General features: G+C 44.0%; 1 protein-coding gene across 1 annotated transcript in view; it reads left to right on the top strand.

Moving 5' to 3' along the window:
- Nsmaf (neutral sphingomyelinase activation associated factor) overlaps positions 1–20,219 on the top strand; it is a 56,100-nt gene that overhangs the window by 9,197 nt on the left and 26,684 nt on the right. The window contains exons 2-12 of the mRNA XM_052176036.1: positions 3,167–3,256; positions 7,045–7,123; positions 7,224–7,291; positions 7,376–7,412; positions 10,464–10,514; positions 12,204–12,275; positions 12,667–12,714; positions 12,808–12,860; positions 16,131–16,260; positions 18,144–18,215; positions 19,654–19,762. Of these exons, the coding sequence (XP_052031996.1) occupies positions 3,167–3,256; positions 7,045–7,123; positions 7,224–7,291; positions 7,376–7,412; positions 10,464–10,514; positions 12,204–12,275; positions 12,667–12,714; positions 12,808–12,860; positions 16,131–16,260; positions 18,144–18,215; positions 19,654–19,762 (809 nt within the window). The remainder of the gene's footprint in view (positions 1–3,166; positions 3,257–7,044; positions 7,124–7,223; positions 7,292–7,375; positions 7,413–10,463; positions 10,515–12,203; positions 12,276–12,666; positions 12,715–12,807; positions 12,861–16,130; positions 16,261–18,143; positions 18,216–19,653; positions 19,763–20,219) is intronic.

Below are 20,219 nucleotides of genomic sequence, written 5' to 3'. Positions count from 1 at the left end.
AAGTCTGGCCTCCGCCTCTAGGCCCTTCTAAAGTGAGTCATGAATCCAGAACTTGACTTCCGCATACTGTGTCATAGAGCTTAAAGCCCTTCTCCGTTAACCAACCACAGAAACTAGAAAGGTCAATTTCTGTTCCTCTCTTGAAGACCTTCACCGTGAGGGGTCCTGAGCACACTCCGGAGGTCTGAGCAGGATTGTGGTTGGGTTCCCTCCCCACGTAGCACCCCTCTGTGCTTCATGTTTCTGCACAGCTGTCTGCTTTGTTTGTGTCTCTGGGATGTAAGCCGAAAGGAAAGAGTTTCCCCTGGGTCTTTGCAAGGCTCTCCTGACATGAAAACATTGATTAAATAATTTGTTGAGCTTTCCCCTTGTGTGCCTGCCTTTGTGACAGGAGAGTTGAGAGGGACTTATGGAGAGGTGAGGTTTTGCTTTTTCGGCTTCTAGTCCTCGCTCCAGGCTCTTGCTGTTTGGGGGTGGGCAGTGGTGTTTCCAGCATGGTCACCAACTGGAATCTCGCTTTGTGTGTCTACCTGTTTTCTTAATCTCTTCCTTATTTCTGGATCCAAGAAGAGTTTTCCATTTTTTTTTTTAATTTTAAACAGCTAGTTTGTTTAACGGACTCTCTAGTAGGAGCACAACAGCCTGGCTTAATCTGAGGGTAAGTTTGTGTATTCAGGGTATGTATAGGTAACAAACCCTGTGTGTAGCTTTCCTGTATCCTGTGCAGTGCCACCCAGGTGTCAAAGCACTTTTCCCATTGAGGTTGTGCTAGATTTACACATATATCCTAGGCACAGGCCTGGCTAGTAAACACTGTAGACCTACTATGATCGTGATTGGGAATAACTGAGTCTTTGAGCATGTAGGGTTATCCTTCTAGCTGTCCCCAGTGGAGCAATTGATCAGGCATATCAGTATGCTATAAGTTTCACGTGACGTGAAGGTAGAACAAAGATGTTTAATATAATGACTTGCCAAATGAGAAGATGTTCTATGAAGGTGGACTACACAAGTCTTCTAAAGAAGAAATTCATAGTTTGCTGTAACACTAGTGCAAGAGAGCACAAAATTAAAAAACTGTACAACAGTGACTTTAAGATTTTTCAAGCATTATATTTTTTTTACTCCATAGAGTATTATATGGAAATTATTGTTGAAAGTTAATTGAAATTTTTTTTTACATAGAAAATATTTAAAGCAGATACCAGTAAACACTAAAGTAGAATCAAACTAAACAGCTTCTTAAATGATTAATGTTACACATTAAGATTTGGTTCGAGCCCTTCTCTATAGGTTTGCATTTCTTGTCATACTTAGGTTTTGATAAACGAAAGAAACTACTATTAATTTATGACAGATTTGGTGCTACAAAGTAGATATACATATATCTTAATTACTGTGTAGAAGGTGCTCTGTGTTTCCTAGTCATATGATCACGCATGTGCCTTGTTGAAGGACACTTTGTTTGGTTTCCCCTTTCTGTGGAAGCTGTGGGCGGCTGCAGGGGGCAGGGGAAGGCGTGCATAGCAGCCCATTGGATACAGTCGGAATTAGGAGGGGGCGGTCAGCAGTGAGTAAGTTCCTGCCGCAGCCTTCCTGCACATTACCTGACACATCAAAGGAGTGCCCCCACACTCCTGAATCTGCTGACTGCTGAATTCAGATGGACTGAGGCACATCTCAGGCCAGGCTCTGTCAAGTTTAGCTTATGACTAATTTTTTAAAAAAAATAAATAAACTGGAGACTAAATCGAATTTATGACTAACTCTTGCTCAGAAATTTTAAACTGGAGAACAGATCAATGAAATTGGATGATAAAACTGGTTCCTGTACCTCATTAATTTTAATCTTGAGAGTCAGTCCTTTGGGTCGGGTTGGTTTTTGAGTGAACAATCTCTCCTGTCACCCAGGACATCATTAGATGTTAGGGCCGTTCTGCTCGTTTGGCTGTCACTGTGTTGCTTTTGTCTATGAAGGATATTAATTAGTCTTTGACCTTTCCTTCTGACCCTGCACGGTCTCTGGTCCTTCAGTTTCTAAGCTCGTGCTTCTTTGAGTCTTGTGCCTTCACATTGGAAGCTGCCTATCCGCACAGTGACACCCGCAGCTTCCGGATCTGGGGACGTCCTACTCTTCCGTTGGTTTTCCATCTCTGGAAACATCGGCAATGATTTCCTGTGTTCTGCTCTTTGTCCCATCTGCTTTCTGCATCCTGCAGATTGGCTCGCATCTCTTCTTGGCTTTGATCTCTCTCTCTCTCTCTCTCTCTCTCTCTCTCTCTCTCTCTCTCTCTAGTTTGCTGTCCTCTTTGGGTTTTGTCATTTTAAAATATTTTATTCACACCTTAGTATTGTTCCAGGAGGAAGCACAATAAACAATATTCTGAGTAGTTCACATTTATTCTGGCTACCTCCCTCCAGGACGGCAGAGCGTCTAGGTGCATCTGAAGTCTGACCCTGCCTGGAAGCTTTCTCAGGGACGCCAGATGCCATCAGTGATCCCTGCCCATATCCGCAGCCAGCGACAGGCTTCTTTTCATTTGTTGGCCTCATGCTTATTTCTGTGGCAGTTCAACTAAATTATTACTTTATTCTTAGTTGTGTGTGCATGTGCACGCTGTAGTGCAAGTGTGGAGGTCACTGGGCAGGTCATCAGGCTGGAGCAGGAATTACCTCTCCACTTGACATTTCTGTCCTGTCTTCCTTGTATATAGTTCAGAGCACTTAAAACTCAAGGAACTCTTCACCTCAGTCCATTAGTTTTGCTTATTAAACACGTGTGGTGTCTAAAGCATTGGGTTGGTTATAACCATCTCCACACCTGTCTTCTAGAGCTCCTGGGTTCATGGGAGTCACAAGACCTGAAGTCAGTGAGGGACACGGTGCCGGGGTGTGGCAGGGAAGCTAGGTTGTGGCGTCAGGGCACACCGACATGGACATTTCATGGGAGTGGGAAGAGAGCCTGGACTTCACAATTTCACACAGCTGGGGACTTGTGTAAGGAGCGTGCAATGTCCTTGAGAAGGACTTTCTCTGGGGCATGGGAGAGAGGAGTGGGCTTCACAGAGTGCTGACTGGATATCTGGGAGGGGCGTTTTATGTGTAAAGCCTTCAACACTGTATAGACCTGATGCAGCACAAAGCTGTCTTCCTCTCCCGTGCACAGGTTCTCCTTACTGCTGCTCAACTTGGAGGAATACTACTTTGAGCAGCACACGGCTTTCCACGTCCAGCACCAGGGCAGCCCCGAGGAGAGGTGAGTGAGCTCAGAGAGCTCTGGGCACTCGCAGGCTCTGAGGCCTGACTTCTTTACGCTAGACACCGGGCTGGCTGCATCGGGGCCGCTCTTCTCTCCTTCCAGCTAGGCAACGAGATGGGGGCACAACTTACAGTGGTTCTGGCTCCCAGGAAGCTGCCGAGCAGGCCTGCGGTCCAGCACATCACCCTGCTCCTGTGTCACCCTTGTCTCATGGTGCACCCTGCTCCCAGTCACGAGGTTGCAGTCAAGTAATGCCCATAAACCATGGAGCAGTGAGAAATGTCACCCTGTTCAAAATGAAGTAATAAATAATACAGTGTGAACTGGGGGAAAATCTGCTTTCTCCATAATTGCAATTTCTAATTGCTCCTGTAAAAACAGATCCAGTTGCTTTGTTTGAGTTTTTGAAAGCTGTGAACCAAAGCCTGTTTTTGTCTTTGAATTTTGTTTTCCTTCTACAAATTGTACTTCAGTGTCACTAAATTGCTAATTAAAATGAATTTACTCTTAGCTGGAAAATTCTAGCTAGTGAATATAATGGAGTGATAGCATTTAACCCCCGATGGAGCAATGGATCCACATGCGGGGCCAGACCGCATGGAGCCTGTGGACCCAATGTGAGTGGTCATCCGCTTTTACTGGCTGCTTGGGAGCACTCACTGCCATTTGCTTCCGTGTGGCCCATGTTTGATCACCCCGTGACTGTATGATCTATAAAGATACCTCTGTCTGGCTCTTCATAGAGACCATACCATAATTATGGTGTATCATAATCTTCAAGGGCTGCTAAGACCATAGGGGAGAGGTAACTGAGTTTTGTAATGGACACATCAAGATTAGTCTCGCCTGAGTCCCGTGTGTCTGCTGTAGACACTGTGCGTCCTCGCCTGAGGTATTGTCAGGTTAGGGAACATATCCTGATCTATCTCACAGAGAATGTAAAGAAGGACCTGGCAGAGGAATATCACACAGAGGTAGCAAGCAACACCTGTGGGGCTGGGGACTGAGCTGCTGCTGCAGAGAAGGGCCCTTCTCTAGAAGTTTCCAGGCAATATGGGTTCTGTCCTGGTACTGCAAAGGGGACAACAAAAGTCATGACACAGGGAAATTATTTTAAATTAACAAATGTGAAGAGTAAACTAGGAGTGGTGGTGCCCACCTTTAATCAGATCTCTGTGAGCGCAAGGCCAGCCTGGTCTACAGAGTTAGTTCCAGAACAGCCAGGGTTGTTACGCAGAGAAACCCTGACTCAAAAAACCAAAAACCAAAAACCAAAAACCAAAAAAAACCTCAAAACAACAACAACAACAACAACAAACCAAGTAGCAGCCCAGACAGAAAGCCATTAAGAACTAAAGAGTAGTCTTAAAATTGTGATGAGGGTGCTGAGGTGTGGCTCTCCCAGTTGATGGCTTTCGACAGTGCATCTGGCGGAGAAGGGCTTAGTTTTCTCTAAGGGTCTGGCCACCCGAGTCTGACCATGCTCCGGTGAGTTTATAGGCAACAGAAATTGGACGTGTTTGGTTTTTTTTTTTTTTTCCTCCTTCTTTTTTTGAGGAGAGGAGATCATTGTGTAGTGGTGGTGGGCAGACCGGAGGATTGGGAAATGAGGGTGCTTGGGGTTCGTGGTGTGGAATTCCTAAAAAATCAATAAAAATATTATCTTAAAAAAAAAACAAAGAAAAGGAAGGAAGGAGTGAAGGAAGGAGTGAAGGAAGGAGTGAAGGAAGGAGTGAAGGAGTGCTTCTTCAAACACTTACATGGAAGGGTGTCCTGTAACAGGTCTGTGTGTAGACCAGCAGGGCTAAGGAGGGCTTCATACAAGAAGCAAAAATAACCACATGTTGACAAATACTAAAATTACGTGAATAGTCTTTGAGCATTTTCTATTCTATTTGCATATACTTAGAAATTTTATACTATTAAAAAGTTTTACTCTTGGGTACATGTGCATATTAAAAGTAAATGGATGTAACAACATGAAAAATGTCAAGTTTCAAAGCTCTTTGAGGAAGCAGAGTTGTAAGCTGAACCGTGGCCTTCTGTCCGCTGGCCCAGTTCATCCATTCATCCATTCAGTGGTCTGTCGGGTAGTGACGCATCCTTCCACACAAGAGGAGAGGGTGTGGTTCTGGAAGTTGGGAGAACGTCCTCAGACTAAACAACCTAGTGTGTGTTTGTTTTGTTTTGTTTTGTTGTTGACACTTTAGATTTCTAAGTTATATACAGATACACAGATTTTTCTCCTTAGATTCTCACAAATACACAAGACCTTGAATGCTCAGGCCCCTTATATAAAGTGCTATAGTTTTTGCATGCAACTTTCAAGCATCTTCCTGTTAACACATCTGTGATTATGTAGTCACTGAACATGATGCCTACACAGCCTTTCATCTCCGTCTACTCAGCACCGTGCTTCGTACACAGCAAGTCCTAGCTTTGTGCTTTCTGAAAAAAATCTGATTTGGGTGAAGTTATAGAGCTAGAACCTTGGGTATACAGGGGCATCTGCAGTTAGCATAGGGTGACCCAAGAGCCCTGGATGGACAAAGTGAAGTTTTGGGCTAGAGAAGTTTTCATCTGGCACTGAAGTGATTATAAAGGAAGCAAGGGCTGGGAAGATGGCTCAGTGGTTAAAGCACTCTTCGTGCACTCTCGAGGACCGAGTTCGGACCCTCAGAACTATGTAACTTACTGGGTGGGAATGACTGCTGCCTGCAACTACAGCCTCAGAAGACAGCGGAGAGGGCCTCCCCGGAGCACGCTGGCAGTGAGGCAAGCTGTCCAGTGGGACCAGCCATGGCTGTGAGCTCTGGGTGCTGTTGGGAAGGTGCAGGAGCGATGGGGGACAACTCCAACCTCACCCAAGGCCCTCCGCATGCATGTGCACATGTGTATGTGGACATTCCCCATACATTTGCACACATGCAAGTATGAGCACACACATGCACATACATGTGAAAAAACATCTAAACATTGCACTTGCACATAAATGCACTTTTGGAAATGATCTTCAGATAATTTTTTTATAGCTACATTCAATATTCCCTCACCTGTGTCTGACTTCATGGTAAGCTATGGTCTTGGTTTAATCATTGATAAGAATCAATTGATAAAAGGTAGTAAAGGTAATGTGTATTGGCCCAAATTAAGAACAGCCTCTAAGACACTTGTATATTTTTTTTCCCTTAAAGTATAGTAAAGCCATATGAATGTCCTGGGAAACTAAGGAAGTGCTCAACCCCGCCCATGACTGTACGATAGCACATCCACAGTCTTTAAAATTGCTTATTGCCACGAAGTAGAGTTTCCTGAACACATTGTTTATGCTATCTTGTATATAAAATTCAAACAATTTTTCTGTGACAAAAATGCTTTTAGTCAATCAATTGTGCTGATTGTTCAGTGTTGTCTTCTGGGTAGTTCTTCCAGGTGCAGAGAATGACGTCATCACAGACTTAGCGTGGGTCACTGCCTCTGAGCCTTCGTTTCTGTGAGAGCAGTTGTGAAGATTCAAAATAGCAGTAATGATAATGTTAATAATTGATAACAATTAGTGGGGCTGCACTTAACAAGCGAAGCCATAACTTCAGCCTGTGTGTACCTCTCCAGCCTCCTGAGAGCGGAGGTAAAGGGACATGGTGGCTTGTCACCACCCTGCCACACCCTTTCTCCTTGCCAAGCTTTCATTAGCTGATAGCAATCGATGTTCTAGTTAAAATAAATAACTTTTGAGGTTGTCCTAGAGTTCATCAGATAATCTGTCTCTTCTCCTCTGGCTCCAGGAAAATCAGAGGCTCCTTAAAGATATGTTCAAAATCAGTAATTTTTGAACCAGATGCAATATCTCAGCCCATTCTTAAGGTAACGGCGTTTTAAATGTGAACAGAAACATTCCTAATTGTGTGTGTGTGTACTTTCATTTTTACTTATTTCTATAATAATCTCTCTCAATTTTATCCAGATTCCTTTGAGAGACTGTTTAAAAATAGGAAAACACGGAGAAAATGGAGCCAATAAACACTTTGCTAAGTAGGTCATTTTTCACGTTTACTTTTATTTCAACAACAAAAAAAAATGCTACATGTCTGATTTTTTTTTTAATCTTTATTTCAGGGCAAAACCATCAGGTATTTCACTCATTTTCAGTCAGGTAAGAAGCACTTAGTAAAAATACTTACTAAAATGTTAGTATGTATTTTTCCAATCTTGTGTGAGGATTTTTGTGTATGAATGTGTATAATACTTTTGATGAAATTATTCTCTTACATAAGTCTCAACTGAAAACACTTGCAATAGATGTTAAATGCTTTGAGAATTTAATCATTGAGAATAGACTTTTTAAAAAATGAGATTTTCCCACAGGGTCCTCTGTATTTACTAAGTATAAGAACTGCAGTGTTTCCTCAGGAGCTTGTCATAGGAGGGTTGGAATGAAAGTGTAGCAGTTCCTTCTGTGGCCTCCCAGCGTAAAGGTGGAGGCCAGGGCCAGGCCACCTGAGTGACCTCAGGCTTGTGCGTGACCGCCCAGCATGCCTCAGGAAAGGGAGTCTCTCCCCTCAGGAATGACCAGAGTATCGTAGTTTGTTCATTGCAGATACATGCTGTATTCACTTATGCATCCACGGTCGTACTCAAATCAGTATTGGCATCACATGACAAATTAAAATGTAGTTTTCTATTGGCATAACATTAATTAGTTTGTAGACTGAAAAAAACTAAGTAAGGAAAGGCAGAGGTCTTTCTTTGTCCCCTTGACTTGCAACTTCATATACATTGTCCAAGGATGTGTTTTGTGGGCTGCCTTCTGTGCCCTTCTGAAGCGCCCAGAGCAACCTCATTCTGTGGTCAAATGAGCGCAGGAGCTCTGTGGGGAACACGACTGCACTTGAGCACCAGGTCCAGAGATTCGCATAGGACAGTGCCTAGAGCATCTTGGGAGTAGAGTGGCAGGTAGCAAGAGCAACCCCAGCTGTCTGACTCACTGAACCCCCGGTTCCTACAACACTGTTAAACATGTGTTGACATTTATCTTATGAAATCTGCTAGATTTTGGTTTAAGTAACTTTCTGTTAGTACCTTCTGGAATTCCAATTTTAAAATAAGAAAAGATTCATGAGCTATCTTCAACCTCTTATTTAATGCCCAGGTGCCAACAGCTCCAGTCATCTGGCGCTTTGTGGAGGGGGCGCTGTTCTCAGCCCTAGCAAGTGTGCACAGTTCATATTTCTTACATCTTGAGCTTGTTGGGGGTCTTCCATATCTTGGAAGGAAAAGGTACTTTTTCTAGTTAAAAATAACCTTTCCTGAAGAAAACTACCCATCGTAATAAAGTTATAATAATTTGGTTTTAGAAATAAAGCTCAAAATCCTTCTTCTTTTAATAGTTTTGGGAAGAAATTTCCGATCACACCAATTCAAAATCAGGGGTACCTAGATGCAAACTACTCCTTCAAGGATCATTTAAAGTTTCATATGCCAAGACTTTTACCAAGAAATAGGTTTTGGTATAGAGTTTCGCTTTCAGGGTTTTTGTTGTAGTTGATGATGGAATAACATGTTTGTGTGTGTATTATGTGTGTTTGCATAAATATTAGTTTTAAACCATATATTCACTAGGGGAGATAGATGGTAAGAAAAGAAATCTCTCCTCCAGTGTTAGTGGTGTATGTTATGAAGGAGATGGGAGCAGATAGAAGGGGGGGTGCAGATTCGGGAAGACTGCTGTGCTACTTTAGATGAGTGGCTAGGAAAGGGTCACTGGGAAAGAGCCACTTGACCGGTGCCAGCAGGTGAGGCAGCAGTAGTCACGAGACATAGGAGTTGGTCAACATCAGAAGATTGAGAGCCGAGCACATACTACAGGAAGGAATAGGAGCAGGAACACTGTTGTGATGACCTCTGAACCATTGGAAGGCTTTAGAGTCAGAGCAAATAAGAAAACCATTGGGAGGTCGAAGAAAGACTCCGACCTGATTTGTATGTATTCACAGTCTTTCTGGTGAGGGTCTAGAGAGGAGCCAGGAGATCCTGGGGACATTCAGTGGTGCTTTGTGTGTGTCGGGATGGTGAGAGCTAGTCTGTCTGTCTGTCTGCAGAAAAGCCTGGCAGTGTGCTGATGACATAGTTACAGTACATAAAAGAGGACACCCAGAAAGACTTCCAACCAGCGGGATCCGGCTACCCTTTACTGAAATAAAAGGCCAGGGTCAGGGGCAGATAGGGAGGAATAGCTCGTTGGGGATTTGAGGAATGGGCTGCCTATAGACCTCCCAGAGACTTGGAGCAGACGCCAGGGTATTCTTGTCTAGGTTTCATGAAGCTAAAGCTAGAAAGATAAATGGAGAGTTGGAGTTTCTAATGATTTTTAAGCCCTAGGGCAGCTTGAGAATTGACCATGAGGTTTGGTGACCTGAAGGTCTCAGAGGAGTGTCTTCAGTAGTTTAGTGGGACAAAAGGCGGTTAAGAGCCCAAAGAAGTCACAAATAGCTCTGGCAAAGAGTCCTGATACACAGAGGTGAGACAAGTGGCCAGAGGATGTGTGACACCAACAGTGCGGCCACCTGTGGCTTGTGTGAAATGGAAGAGGGTGCCACGGAAAGTTCTCCTCAGAGCAGTTAGTGGACACTCACGGGAATGGAGCAGTGTCTGCATTCTGAACCCTGCTAGAACAACTGCCCTTGAAATGCCGGGGCAGCAGAGAGGGGAGGTGCTGTATTGTGGGGGACAGCAGGAAATAACTGTCCAGGCAGTTGACACACTCAGGAGATGGTGGTGTGGCTTCTGTACTGCTGTAGATGCAGGTGGAGTGGTAGCCTCGTGCAAACACCGCAAGCCAGCTCTCTTGAGGGGACACATCTCTCGATGTCTTTGAATGTGTCATACCTCCGTGCCTTGGCTTTTCACATTTGTTAGGAAGCTCTCTCCTGAACTGACAACTTCCTAGCCTTATGTGATCAGCTATTTTATACAAATAATAACATTTACAAAACATCTTATATCCACTTATTGATGATTCACCTTTTAATATAACATTTGCGATTTCAAAGTCAGTACTTTAAAACCATACTAATATAAATATGGGTATCTTTGCAAATAGAGATTGTGTAACAACAATTTAAACATCAAATTCATAGTATCTTTATAGGAATTCTTTAAGTGAAAACATTTGATTATTATTTCAATGTTGACTTGTCTTTTTCAGATATATTTTATTAAAGAGCACAATATCGTGGCACCATATAAGATAGAACGGGTAAGTAAAGTTTCTCATGTATTATTGAAACTTATGTAGTGATTTTGATCCACAAGATTTTTATGATTCTGTTAACATCTCTAACAAAATATAATACCAAGTACTTCAAAGTTTATTAACAGTTATTGCAAAAGTACCCCTGCAATTCACAGGCTTTAGTCCTAATAGCAAAAGCTTAGAGATATTAGAAGTGGAAGAAATGGAGAGAAGGCTCAGGGGTTAAGCACTGGCTGCTCTTCCAGAGGACCAGGGTTTGTTACCTTCCTGGCCGCTAAAAACCATTTGTAAGTCCAGTTCCTGTGGCTCTTGTGTCCTCTTCTGGCCTCTTAAGGCACTGCACACACATGATGCATAGACATGTATGCAGCCCAAGTATCCATATGCACACCATAAAAATAAACACATCTTTTTAAAAAAGAAACTGAAGCTTCAATGTATAAGTTTGTAAGCATATTTATTATATATTGCTGAAATTTTTTGCCTAACATTACTGAAAGTTTATTTTTAATAGTATTCAAGAAATATTTGTGGTTTACAGTGTACCCTGTATTTGACTACTCAGTCTTTTATTTGTGAGTCTTAACTTTGTAGACAATATAAGGATTTATCAAGGAAGCCTAGGCCTTTCTGACCTCTCCTGTTTTTATCCTTTGCACTGCAGCAGACTGTGATAATATTAGTCCTACAAAAGGAGACTTTACAACATTGAGGGGCATATGTAGCTAGCTCCTTATAATGACAGACACTTCTGTGAGTTAGAAAAGGCACCTTCTCTCTGCAAACCAGGCTCACAATGCTGAGTCTGCTCCAGTTGCAGGCCAGCCTGCGGTATCTTATCCCATAGCGTGTGAAACACAAACTGCTTATGCAGTTTAATAGACAAGAGAGCATGGATATACACTTCACATCCACTATGTGCGACTGTCCTTTCCTACCTGTGAAGTGTGTCTCACCTTGTGACTGTTCTCTTGTTGTGATACTGCTTCTACACCTTGACAAAAAAAAACCCCTATGGCCAATAGACTACCCTCCTTTCAAGTTGAAAGCATTCCTGGGCAAGTCTTCCACTGAGACCATCTGAAGTACAGAGTTGTATTTCAACTGCCAGCCACATAGCTATTAGTTCATGGGAGGGTTCTCTGAGAACACAGATTATCAGGATATTCCATTTATGTATGAGTGTGTGTGTGTGTGTGTGTGTGTGTACACGAGTGTATGTTTGTGCAAATGTGTGCTCGTACATGTCTGATGTCTGTGTACACGAAGGCATGAGGGAAATTGAGACAGAGAGTGATATATCGAATTTATTACAAAGAATTAACACATGAGATGAGGTAGACATCCAGGCTCTGGAGAGCCGACAGTGTAAGATCAGTGTGTCTGAAGGGAAGGGAACCGGTGTCCCACCATGGAGACTCACAAAGGGGGAGAATTTGGTTTTTTGTTCTTCTTGGACCTTGACACAAAAGACTTACATGGTCAATCTGTTTGGCTCAGTCTAGTGATTCGGGTGTGAATTCCACTCAGATACTCCTTCACAGACAAACACAAATGCTATACGTTAACATTTTTGTGACTGACTTTGTGATGTCAACATGATTGGGCCACAAGAAATGCAGAGATTGACAGTTGCTATGCAGACGCTCTTAAAGCCCCAGGCTGACATACTGCTGCTTCCATCCTCCTCAGGGAAAAATGGAGTACATCTTCGAACTGGAAGTCCCTGGGAAGGTGGAAGATGTTGTGGAGACGTTGTTACAGGTAAGCCAGCCTTTCACACTGGCACCCACAGAACGCAGAGCAGACCGAGCCAGGACCCCTGAGTTTACTCTTCAGTTATGGTTTCTGAGGCAGGAGAACTCATGTGACTGACTCTGGCCTCCCTCCTGCCTCTCTCTCCCTTGTACTGGGATTAAAGGCACGCTCAAGAAACCTCTTATTTCATATCACACAAGTAATTGTTACTTTTCTACACATGCTGCAGCTTTTACTTCAATTTGTTGAGTTTGAAAATTTAAGTAGGAAAAGCTAGACATATCAGAGTCTTCACTGTTACTAAGTGACCACGTAATGGATAGTTCCCATTGCTTCTAAACAAAGACTTGCAATTATCCTCAATGAAAACTAATGGCGTGTGTTTGTAACATCATAGCTGCACAGAGCATCCTGCCTGGATAAACTTGGTGACCAAATGGCCATGGTGAGTGTCCTGAGCAATCACTGTATTGATTAGGAGTTAACTTCCCTGTATCTCGCTTAGACTCATCCATATTTTTAAATGGCTTTCTTGTAGATAACAGCTATCTTGCAGTCACGCCTGGCTAGGACATCATTTGACAAAAACAGGTAAGGTTTCGAGGCCTTGTTTTCTGACTAGAATGCAGGGCTGTGAGAGAGCACTTGCCTGAAACGAGTGAGGCCTTGGGTGTGGTCCTAGCGACAGACAGAGCTGCTGCCCCTGCCCGCCATCATCTTACTCGGAGCCTGCTCCTCTTAGGGCATGGTCCAGCCTACGGAAGAGACATCCCAGAGCTTCCTCTACCCTCCTCCTTCCTGACCACTGTGCCATCTCTCTAGCCTTCTCCACTGTGAGGGGCCCAGTGCACCATAGCGATCCTCAGTCCATCCTCTCAGGGCTTGGCTTCCTCCTCATTCCTCGTCACCCCTGAGCCCAGTGACATACCACATGTTGTCCCGTGTAAAGAACACATTGCTCACCTGACTGTTGGAACTGATAATGTACCCGATGACAGGCTGGCATGGTCTCCGCCTCGTCCATGGTGGCGCTTGCTCAATGCCCATACTTCCACATGGATGTTTGCTCTCGTGAGTTCCAGGCTTTGGCTGCTTGCAACCGAGCAGATCGTGCTGGTCACACACTTCGTGTTCCCCCATTCTCTCCCGTTCTTTCTCATTCCCTCTCGTTCCCTCACTTCCCTCACGTTCCTCCATGTTCCCTCACGTTCCCTCACGTTCCTCCATGTTCCCTCATGTTCCCTCACTTCCCTCACATTCCCTCATGTTCCCTCATGTTCCCTCACGGCCTCTGTCCTCTGCTCCTTCACCTCAGCCCCTTGTCTCTCACGCATAGGGCCTGTTCCTGCCCCTTGCTCCTGGCTAACGGGGATTTCTGATTTTAGCTTAGCTGTCAGTTCTTCGGGAGAGGCTTCTTTGGCCCTTCAAATTGCACCAAGTACTTTCCTATCATTCCCCACAGGACCAAGAAAGTACACTTATTCTTCTAATGGTTTCCCATTGATTTTATTGGCTTTATTAAGCATGCAATACATTTTCTGAAAATTATGGTGCTTTTTTATTATCCTGGTCTCTTGTTTATTTCTTGCCTTTTATTAGATGTGGGCTACTTGCCTATATTTTTATGTCATGTTCTTCTGCAGTATTTGATCTTTACAATAACTACTGATACCTGGTGGTATAAACTGTCAGTAACTCCACATCTGTGGGATCTGACCTCCTAGGGTATCAGGTACACATGTGGTACACAGATACACATGTGGGCAAGACTCATGAACACAACATGGAATACATAAATCTTAAGAAAATTAAAAAGTAGTTCACTTGAACATTTTAATTTACTTGTCCAGAATCCAGAATATTATACTGAGGGATCTAGAGGGGGAATCTTTGCAGTATAATATAAAATATTTTTGTTAGGTTCATAATTTCTAAAAAAAAAAAGGGGGGGGGGATAGTAAACTTGCACACATAAGCTTTCATCATAATTTTGAAGAGATGCCTCTTATTGAGAAAACAGGACTATATTTTCCCTACTTTTTATGTTGAAAAGGTTCAAATTGTGACAACCTTAGAGGCTAATCTACTGACCACAGATATCCTGTGACTCCTGGGTGTGTGTTAATGTATTTCCAGTTTCCTGTGGATCTTGCCGTGCTCACTGGCATCTTCATGTCACTGCCCTGCTGTGTGTGAACATTGTGTTGAAGCAATTTTCTGGTCGTTATCCCCTTGGAAGTGCAACAAGGCAGCTCCTCTGTGGCATGCGGAAGCCATTAGCTATTCTCAATCTTCCAGTTTGCTAGTTCAGTGTGCAAACTCGGTGGCTATATGTCATGCAAATTCTGTGTCCTTGCAGATAAGGAGCTTAGGCACCACAGGAGTGTGTGTGTGTGTCTGTGTGTGTGTGTGTATCTGTATCTGTGTGATTTGTGTGTCTGTGTGTGTGTCTGTGTGTGTCTTTGTGTGTGTGTCTGTGTGTCTTTGTGTGTGTGTCTGTGTGTATATGTGTGTGTATCTGTATCTGTGTGATATGTGTGTCTGTGTGTATGTCTGTGTGTGTGTGTGTGTGTGTGTATCCCCATATATTCCTATGTATTTGCTTGATTCCATTTCTCTTCCACAGTTACTGGCATAGAAATGTAATATATTCTTTTTTTATATTGGCCTTATATTTTTAGAGATCATTTCTTTTTATTTCTTCTGTTAGTATTATAAATTATATTGATTGTTTTAATATTAAATGAACTATGTAAAAATATTATTTAAGATCGTGGTGTGTGTCCCTCTCTGTAGCTTTGCTGGCATGTAGTCTGATGTGTTTGCATGAATCTACTGGGAACATTGCTCTGTCATTCTTCAATATTATTTGTTTTGGTACAAAGTTCTCTTGACCTCACAGAATGAATTCACATGTTTGCTGTGATCCTGTGTTTATAAGAAGATACTTTTTCTTACAGAATTTTTATAATTTGTAGATAAAACTATGTAATTATACTCTATTCTTCGAAATTGTACTTAATGTAGTTCATCTGTTTGTTTGTTTTTACTGTTATTTTGAGAGGGGGTCTTGCTATGTGGCTCAAACTGGCCTGATTGGTTCTAAGGACTGACAAGGACTTCACGTTTTCAGTTAGAGGAGAGTTTGTGCCAGTGTCCTGTCCTGGAAACGAGATCTCTTTCTTTCCTTCTCTCGGGGCAGGACTGGCCCAGGGCTCCTGCACGGTGAGGACACCGCCGGCCCGAGCTGCCCTTCTAGGCCCCTGAGAGTCACTGTTGATCCCGTTACTTCACTAAGTAATCACACTGAAACAGCGATAATTTATTTGTTTCCACACTACTTTTTAATTCATGTAGCAGAAATGGGCTGTTTTCTAGTTAAGCATTTTAGGAGTAGAAAAGGCATCTTTGAGTGGTTTTATATGGAGAAATGAAACTGACATAAAAGCGATTGTAATTACGCCTTCTGACCCTGACAAAGTAAGTGTGCTAAGGATAGGCTGGGGCCTTCTCTGCAGCCCAGGCTCCTGCCCCAGCCTCCTCCCTGGTGCTGGCATAGAGGGGCACACACCACTCTCAGCTCTAAAAGTCGGTCTCCATGGTAGAAAGCAGGAAGTCACCATGTAGGACGAGCTTCGGGACTGGTCATTTGGGAGATGTTGTTTCTGTGACATGTAAGCTCTTCAGTGAATAAGAACCGGGCCTGCATTATGCCATTTGGAAGCATGTTAACTTTGTTTAAGCAGCCGCCTCATGATTGTAGTGTTGAGACAAATGAGCAGGCACGTTCAGGTTGTGGTTAAGCCTGGGAGGTGGATCAGTTCCTAGCTCTTCTTACTTTTGCTGGAAACCTCTTTGCAGGTTCCAAAGCGTTTCTGAAAAGCTGCACATGGAGTGCAAGGCAGAGATGGTAACGCCTCTGGTGACGAACCCTGGGCACGTGTGCATCACGGACACCACCCTGTATTTCCAGCCTCTCAATGGGTACCCGGTAGGTAGAGCACGGGGCCATGTACTCTGCTTGCTTCTGCCTTTCAGTTAAATTTTCCAGGAACCTGACATAATTGCTGTGCCCTCACATCTTAGGGAAGGCCAAAGTCATCTGGAAACCCCATGTAGCACTGTGACTTCCTAGTGCCCTGTGCAGTTGGAGTCCAGTGCACACTCTCCTGAATGTCAGCCATTCTGAAGGACCTTGCATCTAGAAGTGTGTAAAGAAAGTCCAACCCCCCACCCCTGATTATGGATGAGACTTATCCTTTTGATAGGAATTACAGAGAAAGACACCAGGGAAGTACTATGGTGGATGAGAAATTGATCCGCTATGTGTGCTTGCCTGTGTGTGAGCATCGGGGAAGGGGGAATGCATGTTTCTCCTTCACTGCAGACAGTGGCTTTTTGTCTTCCTTGAGTGATGGTGTAAGGTTGTCACAACTCGTATGAAGTCATGCAAGATGCCACAGTCAGGAGCGGTAGGACCCCTCTCACCATCTAAGAAACCATCTTCTCTTTGAGAAGACTGCTAGGCCTCAATCTACGCCAGGAAGTGAACATAAACTCAGATCTCTACACTAACACCAGTAAAGACTTGCTGCTTATCCAGAGATGGGCGTTTTCTGAGTGCACCCATTATTTCTGAGAATGTAAAACCAGGTTATTATATAGCAGGACAAGTCCCATCTCTCTGGCCACACAGCTGTGCCACTTGCAGGGCACCTTAACCACAGGGGATGTTTTCTGTGGAGTATGCCCTGGAAATTGTCTAGGCTGCTCAATGGCTCTGAGCTCCTGAGACATGGTGTCATAACAGCTCTGCCCACTAGAGGGTGGCACATACTGAGCAAAACATCCAGTGACATGGTGCATGGCTGGCAGGCATGGTGTCCTCTGATACTGGCTACTACCGTTACTATTTTTGGTCAAAAACTTGCAGAAAATGCACGGCACCACGGCCTCAGGGGACACAGTGCATATGTGTTTACTCCCAGACCCGCGGCCAGGCTTCCTCACTGGCAGAGCCTGGCTTCCCGTCACCTGGGAGCAGGACTGGAGAAGCCTTGCCCTTCATCTAAGCATACAATAGTTTCTAACTTTGATTTTTTTTCTTACTATTGTTTTCAAATTCCAGAGAATCAAAACACTTTTCCTTTAAAACAGAAACAGTTTCAATTTATGAGCTTTAATACCTTGTAATATTAAGGAAATGAAAAACATAATTCTTTAAAATAAAAAAGATATTAGGACAAAGCAAGGCCTAGAGAAACTCAGGGCTGGAGCAGTGGTTGGGTAGTTAGGAGCCTGCGCTGCCAGCCATTGGGACCGGAGCCCAAACCCTGGCAGCCACAGCACAGGGTATCCCATGCACACAGTAGCCTCAGTGCAGAGCCAGGTGGAGACGGTTCCCAGAGAGAGCCCGCCCCAAAGGATAGGAGGAGAGAGAGCAGAGGGCACCTGCTGATCCCTGCGGGCCTTCACAGATGAGTGCAAAATACACGTAGCCCTACATACATAGGTGCATGCATACACGCCAAGGTGCACAGACAATCAGACAGACAGACAATGTTATAAAAGAGCAAACTTTTTGAATAGTTATCTATGCTCGTTCCGGAATCTTCCACACTATACAGTAACCCTTGTGATACCCGAAAGCTGAAGGTACCATTATCTGAGATTACTGCCGAGGTTTAGAAATGTGCCCGAACAGAATGTAAAGCCAGGTTATTATTTGTCCAAGATCTCTCCTAGGGGTTTACCTGCAGCACACTGGGAAGGCAAGGATCGTGGTTCTTTCGCTCCCTACTGTATGATACAGCCGAACAATTTCTAATTGAGCTACGATGGTGACACTTGACACTCTCTTTGTGCTTTTTAAAGAAACCTGTGGTCCAGATAACACTGCAAGATGTCCGGCGCATTTACAAAAGGAGGCACGGCCTCATGCCTTTGGTGAGTTCAGGCGCTGTACAGTTTCCCACGGGGATTGTCAAGCCTGCAGTGTAGCCGCTGATTGGCTTACAGGCCCCTGCACAGGCCTGGGAGCACAGTGTGTGGTGTGGAGCATATGAAAGCAAGAAATGGATGCGAGAATAATGTGTCTGCAAACAAGAGGTTCTGTCACAGAAAATAGCTTTTGTTCAAAAAGCAAAAAGACTAGAGGGTTCTCAGGCTTCTCACTCGTGAACTTTCAGAGCTTCTGGCCTGAGGCTGGACCAGTGTTTGCAGAGCAGAGGGAGTCTTCCTCCCTCCTCGCACCCACTGCCGCTGGGTCTCAGGAAGCCTGGGCGGGCAGGCGCTCAGAGTTCTGTATTCGAGTGAGCGTCCAGGCACACAGCGCAGCGTTTAATGCAGCTGGAAGAAAGAGAAACCTGGAAGACAACCATTAGCGCACTCAGCTGCTGCTTCTCACCACGCCCTCCTGCGCACACACCACGTGCGCTTGTCGCACATGTGCATCTTAGAAATGAATCACCACCGAGTGGATGTTTCCACGGGGCTTTGAATTGACATCAGTATAAATTCATGGTCTCTCGCAGAGCATAACTAGCTCACTGTTTGTACTTTTAAGTTGTGAAACTCAAGTACTCTGCTACCTAGTTTCTGGCCATTTCTAATGTTGGGAGAAAATCAAGGAAGACAGATACTATTGGAAATCTGTGCTCTTGCTGTAGGAGAGCAGTCAGCAAAGCGACAAGCGATGGCGTTCCCGTGGGTTCGTCTTCCTTGATTCCACCTCAGCCACTGCACAGACACAGAAAGCAGCTGGGAACCCAGGATTAACTTCCTACCTCCACTAGCTAATGCCAGGAGGCTGAACCCAGGGCCATCTGGGCCCTCCCTGCCATCTTTCCCATTCTAGTGTGCCAGCCTAATGCCCACGAGGCTTGTCCTTTTCTCTTGAGACTTGGCCTTACACTACAGACCAGGTGGCCCAGAGCTCACAATCGCCCACATCAGCCTCCCAAGTGCTGGGAAGACAGTCAGCTCAGAGGTTTTTTTTTCTTATAACCATAATCAAATGGGCTATTTGATTATTAATTTGTTATGTTTCATGATTATTTAATATGTACAAGAAAGCTAAACATTTATATACAGGACAGAATGTGAGTTGATGGGTCATCTAATTTTAAATTTCAGAATTGTAAGTTCATAAAAGCAATTGTTAGTAGCAGTATTTGGTACTGAAGAGAATTACATAGTTTGCCTAAGGTATATCTCTTGTTCTCAAGAAGTTTTAAGACAACACATATGAATATAGGTACACATATTCTTGAATCAAATGATAAATGTAAGCAAGGTCGAAAGCTCAGGTGTATAGATGCTTAGGTGTGCACGTGTGATTTCAGGTAAAGTTGTGCTCTTTGTGTCTTTCTTTCTGACTCTTTAGGGCTTGGAAGTGTTTTGCACAGAAGACGACCTGTGTTCCGACATATACCTAAAGTTCTATGAGCCTCAGGACAGAGATGACCTCTATTTTTATATTGCCACCTACCTAGGTTTGCTGGTCTCTTTGTGTCTGTTTATTGGAGGGAGTTAAGCACCTAAGAAGCTGGGACAGCAATTCAGAGAACAGACATCATTCACCATAGTTACACTTGTTTGTTCTCTGATATAATATCTTAAAAATAAGAGAAATGAGAGTTTACGTTGGTAATAGTTCATTTGTGTGTTTTCAAAGCTCTTGATGAATATGTTTAAATATGTCCCTAGTTTAATAACCTCCATCTTGAGTGAGTTACGAAGAGTCTACTCAAGTGTTTTTATGTCCAGTCACGTCCTCACTTAATTTGTGAATACCAAACCAGAGGGTGTTTTTAAGGCGGGAGAGGCTGCTCATGTGGAGGTGAATGCTGAGGTTGCCCCCAAGGTCGCCCCACCTGCTGTCCTGCCTCCCTCCCCCTGCCCTCCAGCCTCCCTCCCCCTGCTCTCCAGCCTCCCTCCCCCTTCCCTCCA

This window comes from Apodemus sylvaticus, chromosome 3, assembly GCF_947179515.1.
Source record: "Apodemus sylvaticus chromosome 3, mApoSyl1.1, whole genome shotgun sequence".
In the NCBI taxonomy this organism is placed as follows: Eukaryota; Metazoa; Chordata; class Mammalia; order Rodentia; family Muridae; genus Apodemus; species Apodemus sylvaticus.
The sequence above is the reverse complement of the archived record's forward strand: the minus strand, read 5'-3'. Positions and strand labels throughout refer to the sequence as shown.